General features: G+C 44.4%; 1 protein-coding gene across 6 annotated transcripts in view; it reads right to left on the minus strand.

Moving 5' to 3' along the window:
- Nucleotides 1-1,077: 1,077 nt before the first annotated feature.
- Nucleotides 1,078-16,951, minus strand: part of MRO (maestro) — a 23,710-nt gene continuing 7,836 nt past the window's right edge. The window contains exons 1-7 of one of the 6 annotated variants that reach the window (XM_079109005.1): nucleotides 15,385-15,515; nucleotides 15,094-15,226; nucleotides 7,844-7,990; nucleotides 6,591-6,773; nucleotides 2,731-2,886; nucleotides 2,064-2,171; nucleotides 1,078-1,729 (exon numbers count right to left, since the gene is read on the minus strand). In XM_079109005.1, the coding sequence (XP_078965131.1) occupies nucleotides 1,676-1,729; nucleotides 2,064-2,171; nucleotides 2,731-2,886; nucleotides 6,591-6,773; nucleotides 7,844-7,990; nucleotides 15,094-15,226; nucleotides 15,385-15,485 (882 nt within the window). In that variant the 5' untranslated portion in view covers nucleotides 15,486-15,515 and the 3' untranslated portion in view covers nucleotides 1,078-1,675. Of the gene's footprint in view, nucleotides 2,172-2,730; nucleotides 2,887-6,590; nucleotides 6,774-7,843; nucleotides 7,991-8,514; nucleotides 8,640-9,508; nucleotides 9,609-15,093; nucleotides 15,516-16,951 lie in introns of those variants that run through there. The other 5 variants (XM_079109008.1, XM_079109007.1, XM_079109004.1 and 2 more) reach the window with 5 other exon arrangements.

A 16,951-nucleotide genomic window follows, 5' to 3' on the forward strand; every position in this document is an offset into this window, starting at 1 on the left:
ACCTTCTCTTGATTTTCCCCCTTGGTGATCTTTCCATTTCCAAAACTGAACATAGTGTTCCAGGCGTGACCAGTACTGCGTGCAGTGGTAGTACCAGAATTACCGCAAGAGAAGCTTAGGAAGCAATTGTGTTGGTGGAAAGTGGAGGAACTAAGCAATTTTTTTTTTTTTTTTCCCTGAGCAGACAATGTTGCTCAGGCCGGTCTTGAACTTGGATGTTCAAATGATCTTCCTACCTTAGCCTCCCAAATAGCTGGGACTACAGGTTTGTGCCACCACGTCCAGTCAAAACTTTTTTTTCTTTTTTAAGTTTTTTAGTTGTAGATGGACACTAAGCCTTTATTTTATTTACTTATTTTTATGTGGAGCTGAGGATCGAGCCCAGTGACCCCTCAGATAACTAGGATTGGTCACCAAACAATTGGCATTTTATTCAGGAAGTGATTAGTAAAAATGTGTGCTTAGCTCACTTAAATGAATAAAAATGTAGACCAGGTATCACAGCAATTAACTGTGTTTAATAGAGGAGCAGAAGATGAGGGTTTCTGTTTTTTGGGTTTTTTTTTTTTTTTTTTTTTTTTTTTTTTTTTGGTTTTGTTTGTTTTAATACTGAGAATTGAACCCAGGGGCACTTAGCCACTGAGTCACATCCCCAGCCCTTCTTATATTTTATTTAGAGACAGGGTCTTGTTAAGTTGCTTAGGGCCTTGCTGAGTTGCTGAGGCTGGCTTTGAACTTGTGATCCTCCTGCCTCAGCCTCTTGAATTTCTGGGATTACATAAGTGTGCTGAGATTTTTCTTGTTTGTTCTGCCTTTAATCACCAAAGTTTCCATGAAGAGTAACTGCACACAGGCTCCAGAAATGAGATTGTATGAATTTGAATTCTGGCTCCACCATTTGTCTTAGACAAGTTACTTAATTTTCCCATGCCTTAGTTTTCTCATCTATCAGCTGAGAACAATAAAAATACCTATCTCATAGGGTTGTTGTCAACATTAAATAATAACTGCAAAAAGTTCTTAGTGTCAAATAAATTATAAACACTCCCAATAAATGTTACTATTTTATTCCTTAGGTATCATCAGTCTATCATTCATAGATTTTTTTTTCTCTTCATTAGTTCTTTTTTAAGATGATCTTGAAGGCAATGACATTTTAAGACCATGAAAAACTAAAGACGCCCCTGCAAGCTATTTTTTTTTTTTTTTTTTTTTTTTTTTTTTTGGTATCTTGGCCAACTTTAAATAAGTCCTGGCAAGAAAAGGCATCAATAGCAAATAGCAAAATATCAATAGCAAATACATTTTTTAAAAAAACTTAAGGTAATTTTTCTGCTAAGCCTCAGAAGTTTAATATTAGAAACACAAGATAGTTGACAGCAATAAACCTTAGAAGGAAATAGCTGAGAAATAAACACTGAACCTGCATATACTTTGTGTGTTTTTAGGAAAATGCTTTCTCATTAACTTGTGTGGGGAGAAAATGAGATATGTGAAAGCAATTTAGAATTTTACTTTGGGTATAATTATGCAATTCCACGGTATTATTTTTGCCCCCATCTGCTCTCCTGACATCCTCTTTTCTAGCAGAAGAGGCATCCAATGAGACAAAACAGAGGGAACACAAGGGCCCCCGCAGGACACTCGTGTGGGACCATTCTCCTGCCTCTCCCGCTTACAGAATTTTATTTGCGTAGAAGAACTGCAGGAGCTCTGGATGATAGTGACTCTGAAAGAAATTAGCAAAGGTACATGTGAGGGAGGGACTCAGCAAACCTCCTAGATATAACTAGTGGACAGCTGTGGGTGCACTGGGCTAAGCAGTAGGAGAGCAGGCGGCACCGCCTGTACTTAGCTAATGACCTGAACGGGAACTGCCCGTGACACTGTGCATAACTCCCAGGTGTTCACCACTTACATTGCATCATGGGTCAATCACAATCGAATAATTGGTCTGAGTCGTTTTATGGGTGGATAACTCCCTCCTGTGCTTGGCCACCTTTGTCTTAAGCACTGGGAGGGCAGGGACTGAGGAGGACTCTCTCCTGCCCTGGCTCGCTCACCAGCTGCCTGCAGAGTTTGGGGTTCCTTTGATCTTCTTCGCTCCGGAAGCCGTATTCGTTTCTCAGTTTCAGATACGGAGAACAGGCTCGAAAAGTCGTTTTGCAAGCCTGAGGGAAAAAAGTAATACCACCACCGTGTTGTCAAAAATACCAGAGTTCCAGAATCCCAGCTGGGGAAGAGTATCCCAGAGGAGTGTACCCAATCTGTGGTCAGGGACACTGCAGTGTTAAAGGAACTTCCAGGTAGTTCACAGACGTGAAATTACAGACATATGTGTGTGAAATGGTCATGTCTATAATCAGGGGACTGGGGGGGAGGGGAAGTGAGAAGCCAGGGATGGGAAATCTGTAACAGATGCAGTGACAATCACTAACTGGGGGCAAACAGATATCCTCACTACATGAGCCTAAACTTGCACCCTCTGCCCACCCACCATGAACCTGAGCTTATCTGGCCTTGACAGGCACTCACAAGAGCAACTGGGGCAGGAAAACAACACCCTTGCCCAGCAAAGGGTGACATGTTGGGAGGCGATTTCTTCAGGAGTCACCATGACACGCTGCTAGTGTCATAAGGGCACTCGCAGGAACCTGGGGGTTTGCCCTCTCAGCCCCTCTGTGGACAGCACAGTGACTTCAGACATCAGTTGGAAAATTAATGTCTTACCGTGGCAACCTGTGGGTTTCTGTCCTGTAAATGGGTCAGGAGGGAATCTCGTGTCTGCTTAACCTGACGGGCGAAAAACTTCTTCCATTTCCACCCAGCAAAGGCAGCCAGTTGCCCGAGCAAGACAAAGGCCAAGTACCTCATGCTATCGTTCTCCTGTGGGTTTCCGTCAACAAAACAAAAAAGGCAGTCACCACCAAAACACAAAAGTGTACCTTTTTCCCCTCATCCTCACCAATACCTATTGTTGCTTGTATTCTTGATAATCACCATTCTAACTACCCTACTAAAGGTATGATTACACAAATGGTGTATGCCTTTACTCCATGTACAAACAGAGAAACAACATGTATCCCATTTGTTTACAATAAAAATAAATTTTAAAAAATATATATATATAAAGAATAAATCCCTGCTGTTTTAAGATGCCAAAAAAAAAAAACACAAAAACATCAGAGCACATGCTCCCACCCCAGTCATCGTTCTTGCAGGGACATCCCAGGGTGGGCCACCAGGCACAGCTCTTCCCCCCTTTTACATAAATAGACAGACACCAAAGGTGATGTGCACCTTGGTTTTTTACCAATCTCTCTCTCTCTCTTTCTCTCTCTATCTTTCTTATTTTCTTTTTCTTTTTTTTTTTTTTTTTTTTTTTTTTTTTTTTTTTTGGTACCAAGAATTGAACTCAGGGGTGCTCAACCACTGAGCCACATCCCCAGGCCTTTTTATCTTTTGTTTTTTGGGACTGGGTCTTGCTAAATTGCTTAGAGACTTGCTAAGTTGCTGAGGCTGACTTTGAACTTGAGATCCTCCTGCCTCATCCTCCTAAGCCACTGGGATTAAGGTGAGCACCACTGCCGCGCCCACTTAGGTCACCTCTCTCTACTTTTGGTCTGAGTTCCTTCTACCTGTAGTGGACATAGGATTCTGTTTTACCACCACCACCACCGCTCCCTCTCACCTCCCTGCTTTTCTTCTGATGGGTTGGCTCACCCCTGAGCACAGGGGAGTGGAATCAGCCCTCCCTTTCTCTCCTTTGTGAGCTGTTTGTCCTGTGTGTCTATTTCCAGGTGAGGAGTCCAGAGCCCAGGGCATTTCAGTGACTTGCCCAGAGTCACACTGTCAGATAACAGATCCAGCATAGGACCCTGTCACTTGACTCTGGTGCACAGATTTTTGGGGGTGGGAGGAGGTCACCAGGGAATTGAATTCCTGGTAGAGGGGCACTCGACCACTGAGCCACATCCCCAGCCCTATTTTGTGTTTTATTTTAGAGACAGGGTCTCACTGAGTTGCTTAGTGCCTCACTTTGAACTCAAAATCCTCCTGTATCAGCCTCCCCAGCCATTGGGATTGTAGGCGTGTACCTTCACACCTGACTGGTGTATCAGTGCTTCATGGTCTTGTCCAGCTCCAGGTAAAGCAGGACAGGGCCAGTGTAGGCCACTCCAGGGAGCAAAAGCAACTAGACCCAGGGTCACAAAGACTCAGCAAGACTGAGAACCACTGATCATTTTGTAAAGTATTTAAATATACATTTTATATATTATAATATATAATATATTTAATAATTTATAATATATAAATATACTTATATATACTTAATACATAAGTATGTTTATATGTTATAATAAATATAAATTATATATTTAAAAATAAACATTTAGTGCTGGGTATGATGGCACATGACTATAATTCCAGTGGCTCTGAAGGCTGAGGTGGGAGGATCATGAGTTTTAAGCCAGTCTCAGCAACTTAGTGAGGCCCTAAGCCAATTAGAGAGAGAAAGAGAGAGACCCTATCACTAAATATTTAAAAAGGGCTGGGGATGTGGCTCAGTGGTTAAACACCCCTGGGTGTTTGTATACATGTAGCATATGTGACACAGCAGAATTGCTTCAGGGTTGCTATTTTGTCCACTGCCCTGTCAGTGTGTGTATGCACCCCATCCAGAGCCCTCCCCTATTGCTGAGTTACACAAGAATGCATAAGACAGGTGCATGTCCCCCAGGAGTCTGCCACTCATCCAATGGGGGCACAAGAGCAGGAGCAAAACATAAGGCAGGCAGCAAGGAGTGCTGACTGTGACAGAGATGTAAACTGTCAGCACAGAGCTCAGCAAGAGAATTTCCTCATGATACATCTCCAAGGATTTCTCATCAAAAATCACAGGCAAGGTGGGTTTTAAAAAGTTTTTGAAACAAAAATAAGCCTTGAAGTTCAGATGGCACCTCTAGAAAGATTTAAGGATATGTCCCTAAGACATTTGCTGGCATTCCAGGGTGGTGAAGTAGACACCTTCCTGTCTCCTCCTCAAAGAGGACTGTTTTATATTCAAGAGCAAAACTCTGTCTCTCTGAAAGAAGGCGGGACAGCTCTGCCAGCAGCTTCTATATAAGCGGCGAGCTTCATAATCTGGCGGTTTCTCTTCCTCTCACGTGGAGCCGGCACACCAGCTTGCTCTGTGTGGCTTCCTGGGGAACCAGGGTGTGATGAACTGATGCTAGTTGCTCTGGGAGCATACAAAGGGACCATTTCCCATTCAACAGGTCTTGTCTTTCAGAGAGGCAGAGAATAACTGCAGCAGGCTAACTTATTAATTGGAAAACTAAGGCTCTCTGACTTATGGTTCAGACCAAATGCTGCCCCAGCACAATTCCTGCTGAGCCCATCCTTTCATCTGGTAGTTACCAGTTACCAGTGCGGAAGCTGCAGCAGAGAGCTTGCTTTTCCTATCCCCTGACAGGCTCTGCAAACCTTGGGCAGGTTCCAACCTTTCTGTGCCTTGTGCTTCCTCACCCATGAAGTGAGGATAATTACAGTGCCTCCCTCGCAGGATGACCGCAAAGATTAGATGAGATGCTCCGTGTACATTGCCTAGCACTGTATGCGGCACACAGGAAGGGCTCGCGAGATGGGACTATCGTCATTCTTAGATGCATAAGAGAGCATAGACTATATGCTGCTCACTGCCATCAGTGTACAACATTCACTCTTCAGATGAAAACTCCTTAAGGAGCAGTGAGGAATATTGTGCATCTTTTATGTCCTCCTTAACCCACACACAGTACTAGTCCTGAACAGATCCACAAATGTTATGGTGTGGATCTGAAGCATCCCCTACGGCTCATGTGTTGAAGGCTTGGTCTTCAACACATGGGTAGGACACTTCAGGGGGGCGGTAGACCAGGGCAACTCAGAGGTCTGGGGAGGGTTAGGTACCTTTATGAAAAGGAGGACATGAAATGGCCACTGAAGTTAACACATACTAAAGAAAGAGGAATGAAAAAGGACTTTTACTGCCAAAGTGGCAGTTCTTAGAGGTGGGACTTAGGGGGACGTGATTGGATCATTAGAGCCCTGATCTCATCAATGGAGTAATCCATTAAGGGATTCATAGCTGGATGGCATTACTGGGAGGTGGAGGAGACTGAAGGAGGTGGGGTCTAACTGGAAAAAGCAAGTCACTAGGAGCACGCCCTGGAAAGCTATATCTTGTCACTAGTCCTTTTCTTGCTTTCTCTCTCTCCTTCCCATGCTTCCCAGTTGCCATGGAGTGAGTCCCTTTCATCCATCAAGTCCTTTCACCATGATGGTCTGCCTCACCTCAGGTCCAAAGCACTGGAGCCAGTCAACCATGGATTGAAACTTCTAAAATTGTGAACCATAATGAATCTTTCCTCCTTTCCATTGTTTATGGTAGGTATTTTGGTCACACCAATGAAAAACTGACTAGCACTATCAATGAATAAATAAATGATATAGATCTTATTCCCTAAGCAACACACAACCCAGGGTTGTCACTTCTAATGTCACTTTGATTTTAATACCCCCAAATTTTCATAAGTTGTGTCACTTACATCATCCAATAAAGTCCTGATCTGAAGGGTGATGTCTACGAAGAAGGAGCCCAAACCTTTCCCCTGAATCTTGCCCAGGATGATGGTCAGCGTCTTCATACTCTCGTGGATGACTTCAGAACTCACAGGGTCATACAATCCATGCACCAGCAGGTCTAGCATAATTTTCTTGTACTTTCTCACCTGGTGTCAAGGTTTGAAAACATTAGTAAGCACAGGAATTGCTCTCCATACGTCCAGAAACAACTCCGCTTCCAATCTTCCAGTAGCCTAAGACTTGAAAAGAGAGACTCGGACTTTCTTCAGGGTCAGGGGCAACTCTCATCATAATGCCGGTGCTCCTATTAGCCCAACCCAGGAGCCCAACTCAATCTTGGAAGGACAGAAGGAGCGAGCTGGAGTGTGGCCTCTGGGTGGGTGAGATGGGTAGGATACTTCAGGGGGACGGTAGACCAGGGCAACTCAGAGGTCTGGGGAGGGTTAGGTACCTTTATGAAAAGGAGGACATGAAATGGCCACTGAAGTTGACACATATTAAAGAAAGAGAAATGAAAAAGGACTTTTACTAAAAAACATAAATCACGGGGAAATCACTGAAATTCCCAAGGGGGACAATGGCGGCATGTATCAGCCCTGCCTGCAGCTACCGCCTGTGGTTGATAATGCTGAGTGACCCTGAATGAGCCATGCACGTGTACAATCTGCTCTTCTTGGGTACAGAAGGAACCTGTGGCTTGCTTTTAGCCTAACAGAATATGACAAAGGTGACTGGATGTCACTCACGCGGCCACTTTACATTATACCAGACTCCACTGTGGCAGGCACGAGTGAGTGACTCCTGCTGGCCTTGAAGAAGAGAGCTGCCACCTATGAGAGGGTGGCCTCTGGGCACTGGGATTGGCCCCCAGAGGACAGCCAGACAGAAGACAGAAATCTCAGTCCTGCAACTGGAAAAGCCAAATTGTGCCAAAACCACAGAAGCTTGTAGGAGGCTCCTGAGCTTCAGGAAGGAACAGTCCAGCCTGTGGGTTCCCGGCCTTGTAAGGCCCTGAATGGAGGACCCAGGTGAGCTGTCCGCAGACCCCTGACCAACAGACACTGTGGGTAAACATTGTATGTTGCTTTATGCTGCTAAGTCTGGCAGTTGGTTACAGGGCAACAGCCCATGGGGTACCCCACCCCAGCCTTGGGGGCACCACCCAGGAGGGCTGGAGGGCTTGGGAAGGTTGGCTCAGCTCCATGTCCTTCCTCACCTGGTCAGGGGCTTCACAAGCCATGGTGCCCAGGCCTCTCATTGCTAGGTGGCGCTTTTTAGCACTAGGGTCCCGAGCTCTTTCCGCCAAGATGAAAAACACATTCTTTGAAGAATCCTGCTTCTGGAACTTCAGCTTCCAAGAGACCTGAGTGATAGGTCAAAAGTGTGTTAATAGGGAGTGTTCAGAGTCGTGCTCTGAAACCAGCCCCATTCGCTCCCTCTAAAGAAAATCCTGTCATTGCCTGATCAGTTTTGCTCTTCTTTATCCAACTAAAGATGCTGGTGTATGCATGCTTGCGCATGTGCGTGTGTGTGTGTGTGTATGTGTGTGTGTGTGTGTGTGTGTGTGTGTGTGTGTGTGTTACTGGGGATCAAACCCAAGGCTTCATCTATACTAAGCATACACTCTACCACCGAGCTACACCCCAGTCCCTGTAAAGGTTGGAAAACATATTAGTTTGATCTATATAATGAAGAAATTGATGGAGAGAAAGGAAAGGGGAAGTAAAATAATGCAGGCTGGTGTTGTGTTTGGGGGGAATTATGGAGAGAGATGCTCTATAGCAGTGAGGAGGGGTACAGAAGTTGAAAAGAAAGGGGACTTTAGAAGAGTCGATGTGGACTGAGAATACACAGGCTATTCAAAGTATGTGTTGGTATTTCACTCACCTTAAAGAGTTCCCATGCCCGTTTCCTCCAGCCCCTCCCCATCTTTCTGCTCCACTTTGTAGCAAAACACCTCCAATGACAAGTCTATATGGTGCTTGGTTCCCCCACTCCCTCCCCTATTCTGTCCTGAACACTCAGCAATCGCCCCCCCCCCATCCCTCCACGTGGCTCATTCCAAGGGCACATTCTCAGTAGTTACCTTAACCTCATAAGAGCATGTGACACAACTGGCAAGCACATCAACAAAAATCAGTTACACATCTACAAACATTTCAGGGCCCTGGAAGGCTGTCCCAACTCCAAATGCACGCATCAGAGCAATTAAGATCGGGAACAGGAATGCATGAATAACGCAAATTGGGGAACACAGTGTGTCTGACGCAGAAAACGACTTCAAAGACCAAACTCTAAGTGACTGCAGGGCAAGAGATGGGGCAAGAGATGGGCTGCCCCCTGTAGTGAGCAGATGAACTCTAATTCCGGGAAGGCCCTGCTGACCTTCAGAATGCAGAGCAGACTATTAAAGTCAGAGTCCAGACACTGAAAGATCCAGATAAGATCAATGACCAAAGTCGCTGCCCCCACCATCCTCTGTGTGTGTGTCTCAGGAGGGAGGGGTTGGATCCAGGTCTCTTTCCACAGTGCTTTTGAGGAGATTCAGTAATCTGCAAGCTTTATGGTAATTTCCGATATTTATCATGGTTCATTCTATATTTTTATTGTTGGGTTAGCAGCAAGTTAAATCCTTCTCAACTCATCTTCTTCTCTTCCCATAAATATTCTATCCATGTTAAAAGAACTGACATCAAAAATTTTTTCCAGGACTGAGGATATAGCTCAGTTGGTAGAGTGCTTGCCTCCCATGTACAAGGCCCTGGGTTCAATCCTCAGCACCACAAAAAATATTAAAAAATTAGAAATAATTTTCCAGAAAGAACCTCAAAACGATTCCTTAGAGGGGACATTTAAATGTGCATGATATTTGGGATCAGACCTTGGAAAAGAAAGCTATCATTGATGTCCTTTTCCTCTTGGGTTGGGAAGGAGGTACAGAAGAAGGTTGATCCGGGATACTCTGTGTTTGGTCCATGAAACTAAAAGAAGAAGAAGAAAGCCAAGATTATCACATGAGCCACAAACCCCTCCAAAGCCTCATCATCGACAAACACTGCTGTGCAAAGCGCTGTTCAGAAGAATATAAAAAGGTGACAACCCCAGGCCTGACCTTAGGAACCTTTACCTTGGTGAGGAGACGGAGAGTCACATGAAAAGTGAAACAGCAATTGCAGGCAGCCCAAGAGGAGCAGCAGCCTGGGCTCGGGGTCCCTCCCGGCTCCCCATTTCATCCTGCAGACTTCTTGTCTCACAATCACCCAAGAAATAAAATAAATAGAATTCAGATTCCTAAGCTCCACCCAAAGAATCCTCAAGACTTGAAGTCTTGAAGTCTTGAAGTGAGAGTGGCCTCATATTTTGTGTTTTTAAAGCTCCCCAAGAATGTCAATAGGTACTATTTTCTGGAGGGGATCTTAGTACCCTTCACTGTTTTAAAATAGACCTACTGTTCTACTCGGAAATTCTTTAATCTTACAGACATAAGCACATCATATACACGTAAAGGATAACCAACACAGCTTTGTAACCAATAAAAACATATCCTTCCATGGTTATAAATTAAGTACGTTACATCTCTATTACGCCTCTACAACTTTTGATGACTACTATGTACAAATCTACATGTGCTAAAATTCTCTCCAAAATAAATTGTTGAATGAAAAGTGAAAATCAATGAGTACAGTGTGCTACCATCAATGTAAATCAAGGGCAGGAAATACTTATTACATTATGTTTGCATTTGCATAAAGCAGAACACCCAAGAAGCCTAACAAAAATCGCCACTGAGGTGGAAATCTGAGGATCTCCTTGCTCCCTAATCTCCAGTCCCTTTCTCTCTCATCTCCGGCCTATGCACCTCCCTGCACCACGGTGGCAGGAACCCAGATTAAAACCCAGAAAATTTCACCACCACCATCACTCCAGTTAGCAAGAGCGTCTCTTTACATCAGCTACCTGGCTGGACAGAGATTCTCTTTGTTGAGTCGACTGCATTCCCATAGACCTTTGTTAAGCCAGTGGTTCTCACTCTTGAGCATGCGTAAGAATTACCTGGCAGATGTACTAAATGTGCATTTTCAGGCCAGATCCCCAGAATCCCTTACTGTGCACCTGGAGCAGACATTTCATAATAGGATTTCTAGCAGACTCCTAGATGATACTGATACTGGGATGCAGTTGGCATGGGGACCACACTTTGAGAACCACTGTATTAAGAGAAAGAAACCACAGCAGCACAAGGTCATTTTCCCCCAGAATAAAGGGATTATAAACTTGTACTGAGGCCAAAAAGAAAGGAAGATCCCACAACAACAAAGAAAAACATACTAGATTGTTTCTTTCTGGAGTTTTCTTCGTCCTTATGTTCCAGTAGAACTTGCCAGCCCTCGGGGAGAATGCTCTGGATCAGACCCAACAAATGCCTGACAATGGGAATGGTTAGTTTAAAAGAAGCCCAAGTCCCGCAGGCTGGGGGCCTGCTCACTGAGGAGGGCATCGGCCTCATTGTACACCAGCTGGCGTGGGTATTCCAAGGCACAGAAACCAGGCCTGGAGCTCCTCCCTGTTGGGATGGACAACCACCTGCTCCTTCATTTCTTGTGCTTGACTTCTCTTGCAAGTTAGCACAGCAGTTAAGGACTCTAGCCAGCCAGGGCAGCTTTCCCTGGCTTAAAAAAACCAAGTAGCCGGCCTGGCCTTAATAGTCAGGTCCAGAGTTCAAGAATGTGGAAGGCCCTCAAGAGGGGCAAAGGGAAGGAGAGCTGAGCTTCATGGAAGTTTCAGGATATGTGGTCAGAGAGACACACACAGGTTCCATCTCCAGCTCACAGTGTCCCAGCAAAACCTTCCCCACCGGCCCACCTGCCTATCACAAAACAACTGTGCGCTCATTTGACCTCACAGGTGTCTCTCAGAGCTCATCATGATCTCTGGTGCAAAATCAAAAGCAAAGCAATTCTTGCAGTGTTGGGGGAACCTCATATGTCAGAATTCCCTGGTACATGTTATGAACTGCAGGCCTGCCCCAGAATTACTGGATCAGAATCTCGGGTACATTGGGCTAGAGCATTGCAATTTTTGTACAAAGTTACATATGCTGGTATACAAGAACCTCTGAACTGGAAATTAATCCCAGGATTGGCACACCTCATAAAGCTGAGGTGACATCAGGAGAGAGCCCAGAAGTCCCAAAAGGAGCTGGGGTGAGAGAGAAGCACATCAGTGTCTTTGCAAAGAACAAAGGATTGATAGCATGCTCGTGGGACAATGAACTTCACTGTTGCGATGGTTTGAATGGAGTTTGTCCTTTTCAGAACTCATGTCGAAATTTAATCCTCATTATGAGACATTAAGAGGTGGGACCAGGTGGGACCTTTAACAGGTGATTAAGACTCTGCCCTGGTGAATGGATTAGGCCAGTCATGCGATTAAAGGGGGTTATCTCCAGAGAGGTTCTGCTGTGACATTTAGTTTGGCTTGGTCTCTTCCGTGCACCCTGTCTCACCATGGGACATCCCACATCAGCTCAGGACTCTGTCAGCAAGATCACCATCATCTGATGTGATCCCTGGACCTTTGACCGAAACTGTGAGCCAAAATAAGTCTCTTTTCTTTATAATGTACCAATCTGTGGTACTATGTTATTAGCAACAGAAAATGGACTAAGATAACTGTCAAAATAAAATTAAAAGTGCAGCATGGGCTGCAGGGGGCAGCTTAGTGGTGGAGCATGAGCTTAGCCTGCGTGAGGCACTGGGTTCCATCCCCAGCACCACCACCAACAAAACCACAGGGAGGTGTGCGACCACGACTTGTGCGCTTTTCTAGGATGCTATTCTTAAAGTTTTCTTTAAAAAAAAAAAAAAAAAAACAACGAGAAGGTAAATCAGAGTCACAGAATCCTTGCCCGGAGCGTCATGTTTTCAGAGTTTGCAGTGTTTTAAAGAACACCCATCACCACACACGCCCCTACTGCCTGCTGTGTCTTTGCCTTCCAACCAGTTACATCCTTTACACCCTATCCAACCCAAACAAAAGGATCATTCCCATCTGTTGCAACTCAGGAATCTGAGAAGGAATGTTTAAACACACAAAAAATGAACACAGTACACAGATTCCAAGATTTCTTAAGTGTTCTGACTTTTTCTAGAAGCCCCCTCCCCCCTTAGCAACTATGCTTCTATTGGAGGCTTTTCTGGTGGTCTCTATGGTTCTCACAGGTGCAGAACCTGGCATGACCAAAGCTGGGAAGCCAAGTGGTCACCCTAAAGTCAAAACTTCGTTCATCCCTGTGCACATTGCTCAACCAGTCCTTCTTCCTCTGGGAGGGGTTCCCTGTGCTTACTATGCCCAGACCCCTGGTTTTCACCAGCCCCGAGGTCCTGGGGCTTGTCTTCAGCACCCTGCCATGATTCTACCCAGTCTTACTGAAAAGACATGGATTTGAGGTACCATAGAAGACTGTTTTATGCTTTATGCCAACTCCCAGATGCCTCTGCAAACTTAATCCTTCTGACTCAAAATATTAAGTTTATGATCAATAATCCTTTTACTCATTGAAGCCAAAAAGTATATGCTAAAGGCAAAATTTCAAACACTTGAATCTGTTCTCAGTTGTAAAATGAAGAGAAAACAGATTTCTAGCCATCCTTGCAACTCTGATCTTATTAATAACAATATGAATAGCTACCAGCTATCAGACACTTTCGTATGCAAGGCGCTAGGTTAAACGCTTTATATATGTACAGTGCAGGAAAGGCTGTTTTAGCTGATCTCTGCTTAACCAACCTGACAGGCTAAGGGAACTATAGGCTCCAGGGAACTCCAGGCTGCCTGGGAACTATACCAACCACTGCTACTCTTTCCCCACAGTAGTTTCATGTTTACCAAGAATCAGTTTAGGACAATGTACTTGTTACTGTCACTGTGAAATTTTATTTGTCTGCTTGTTTGGTTTTTATTTTGCAGAGCTGGGGCTGGAACCAGGGCCTTATGCATATTAGCTAAGCACTCCACCACTGATCTACATCACCAATGTAGCTGTGAAATCTAATTAAATATACTTAATTAAATATAAACTAACAAACAGAAACAACATGTATCCCATTTTTTTACAATAAAAATAAATCAAAAATATATATATAAACTAACAAAATATGAGTATACAAGAAAAGGAAATGGTTTCTCTGAATGCAAGGTTGAATTTTTAGAAGAATTCCACTATGGGAAGCTGCTAAAATATTGCCATCTAATTGGGTATGTGGAGAGTAAAAGTTTTGGAAGTATCTAATAATATGGGATGATTTTTGAAACTGTCATGGTTCTGTAGAAAGTGACTTTACAAGTGCCTTCCCAAGTGTGTAAATTCTTGCTGCATTTAAAGAAACTAAAGCTAGAAGTCACAGATAAAGTATTATGCTTATGGTTTATGCAAGAAAGACAACTCAGAAATGCCAATTAGTGAATTCATATTCAAAGAAAAGACCATGGTCCTGTATTAAAGATAAATTTTTACATTTTAAGATAAAATATATGAATTATGCATCATCTTTTACGATTTTCTACTTTAATCAACTCCATTAATTCTGTGAAATCCAGTCCCAATCTCTCAAATAAGAGAGCTTTTCTTTTTTCTTTCTTTCCTTCCTCCCTTCCTTTCTTCCTTCCCTGCTTCCCTTCTTTCTGCTTTCCTTCCTTTATTCCTTCTTCTTCTTCATTTTTTTTTTTTTTTTTTTTTTTTTTTTTTTTTTTTGTACTGGAGATTGAACTCTTTACCACTGAGTTACATCCCCAGTCTCTTTTATTTTAAGACAGGATCTTGTGAAATGGCCCCGGTTGGCCTGGAACTTGCCACACTCCTGCCTCAGCCTCCTCTGAGCTGGGACTACAGGTGTGTATCACCGTGCTCCTCTTTAAATAAGAGATCATTTATGATACTTCATTTAATCCTCACAATCCTTGAAAAGTGTGTATAATTATCTTTATTTTAGAGAAGAAACTGGAGCTTAGAATAACATTAAACAATTCACCCAAAGTCAAACATAGCAGAATTCAAGACTGCAAAATCTATGTGTTTTTCCCTTTCTGAATGACAAAATCTATACTTTTAATCGCTGTTGTAAGTCTGTATTCAGCTCCTAGACAACGGCCTGCGTGCTGACCACCTGAGTGTGTAGACATTTCAGTTTGAAGCATTGATGCCTTCTCCCCAGTCCCTCCCACTCTAATGCTCTTTGCTGACAATATAATAATCTATAATTTGTGAAAAGAAAAAAAAAATTGGTTTCATGGTCCACATTGCTGTCTTGTATTTTCCAAAGGCAACATCCCAGACAGCTCCATCCTTAGCATTCAACTCCCTCTACACCATAATCAGAGCGGCACTCCAGGAAGGGTGTGGGAGCCCAGCGCACAGGGCATCGCTCCTCCTGCGGTCCCGGCTGCCCCCGCCCGCAGTCGTCTTACCTGCGCTCCTGGGGTGGCTGTCACGTGACGAACTGCTGCGGTGGGGCTGGAGGCTGGTCCTGGGCCACTCCAGAGGGCTGCTGTTCCGGAGCCAAATGTGATGACTCGGCTGGATCTTCCCAGTCCTGAATTTCTAACACGCAAAAAGGAAGATTAAAAGGTGAAGCAGGATCTGCTCAGAATAACGGGGCAACACAGAGCGTGAGAAAGTGAGCTTCAAATGAGGGTGGGGGGATCAAAGTGTGCAAGATAGCGAGGTGGAGGCGGGAATTGCCCCCGAGTGATACGGACGAGGTGGTTGGTTGTGCCTTTTCGGTCCCCAACTGTGACGAGCTGTTTCTCCTTCCCTCTTGCTGTGCTTTCCCCTTATTCTTCCTCCTGTCCAGTCTCATCCCCACTCTCTGCCGAAAGGACGGCAATGCTGAGGACCTTCCCCTGCACCAAATGACACGGCGCTGCCCAGCGACGCTCCCTCGTGCTGCCACTAGATGGCGCCATCCCTCAATGCGCGGCTTCCCGGCGCTGCGGCCGCTGCCTTCCCCGCCTAATCCCGTTAGAGCCGCGTTTAATTTAAGAATGGGACGCTATGTTCCACGCCAAGAAGCACCGTTGTGACTGACTGTCGCACCCACAACTAGGGCTTTAACCGCTGACGCCTTTCCGATTTCTGGAACATCGTACATCCCAAGGTGTGATTTAAACTCCCAGCGATTTAAATGGTTTATTGGTAATAACATAAAAACGTGCTATTACACCCCTGCGGATGTTAGGAGCCCTCTGCTGTCATCCTCTTTCCCTGAGCTTTTCCACCACTACATAAATCTACGTGTCAAAAATTATTTATTGTCTGATTACATCATGTTGGGTAATTCGAGCAGTATGTCCTAAAAGAACAAGTTCTGTTTTCAAAGACCTAGAAGTTTATTGTTATGCTAATAGGGACCATTAATGAATACTCCCAGGGTCCAAACCTTGGGGTAAATATTGCAGGGACTGTCATGTTCAATTCTTGCAACAAAACAAGACAAGAACTCTTCCTCCCATCCCCATTTTAAAACTGGGGAAACTGAGGCACCGAGTGAGAACCTTGTCAAAGGCCATGCAGTTAACTAGCGGCAGAGTTAGAATTCAATCACAGGCACAAAGATGCTAGAACTTGGATTTAGCTGGCATGCTAGGCAGGGGGACCAGTTTGGAAAATTCATTTAGGAAATAAGGGAACAAACATAAACCAGAGAAGTACATCAGAGTAGGTGAAAGAAAAATCAGTGCTCCTGAAAAAAAAATAAGAAGAAGAAGAATGAGACTAAAATAGAACCCTTTTTGGATTGGGCTCCAAGGGCACCACTGTTGACTTTTAAGGATGCACTTTCAATAGAGTGACAGAAAAAGGAAGCTACACTGCCAAAGTAAGAGGCCATGAGGAAAGAGGAAATTGAGATGTCTCCCTGTGAAAGGAAAGCAATAAATAGACCAGAAGAGACTGCAAGGTCAAGCAAAGGCATTCTGGTTTTCTCGTGCGCTTTTAAAAATAGAATAAAGCCTGGGCATGTTTGAGATCAGTGGCAGGAGAGCCCTAAGGTGTGCCAAGTAGTGAGTGTAATAGGAAGATATGGAGGGAGGCCTGGAGAGTAGAGGGGAAAGGGTTAGCTCTGGGCAGGAGGAAGAGAGAGCCAGGCACAGAGGCAAAGAGCATCAACATGAAAATGAGAGTTCACATGGAATTACAAGTTCAGTCTTTCCAAATTAGCCTTGATCTTTTTTGATATAACCAGAGGTAGGTTCCGCAAGAATAGGAAAAAGACAGAATCCCAGCTGGGGATGTAGTTCAGTGGTAGAGCGCTTGCCCAGCGTGCAT

Source organism: Sciurus vulgaris (genome assembly GCF_902686455.1).
Source record: "Sciurus vulgaris genome assembly, chromosome: 13".
Classification (NCBI taxonomy): Eukaryota; Metazoa; Chordata; class Mammalia; order Rodentia; family Sciuridae; genus Sciurus; species Sciurus vulgaris.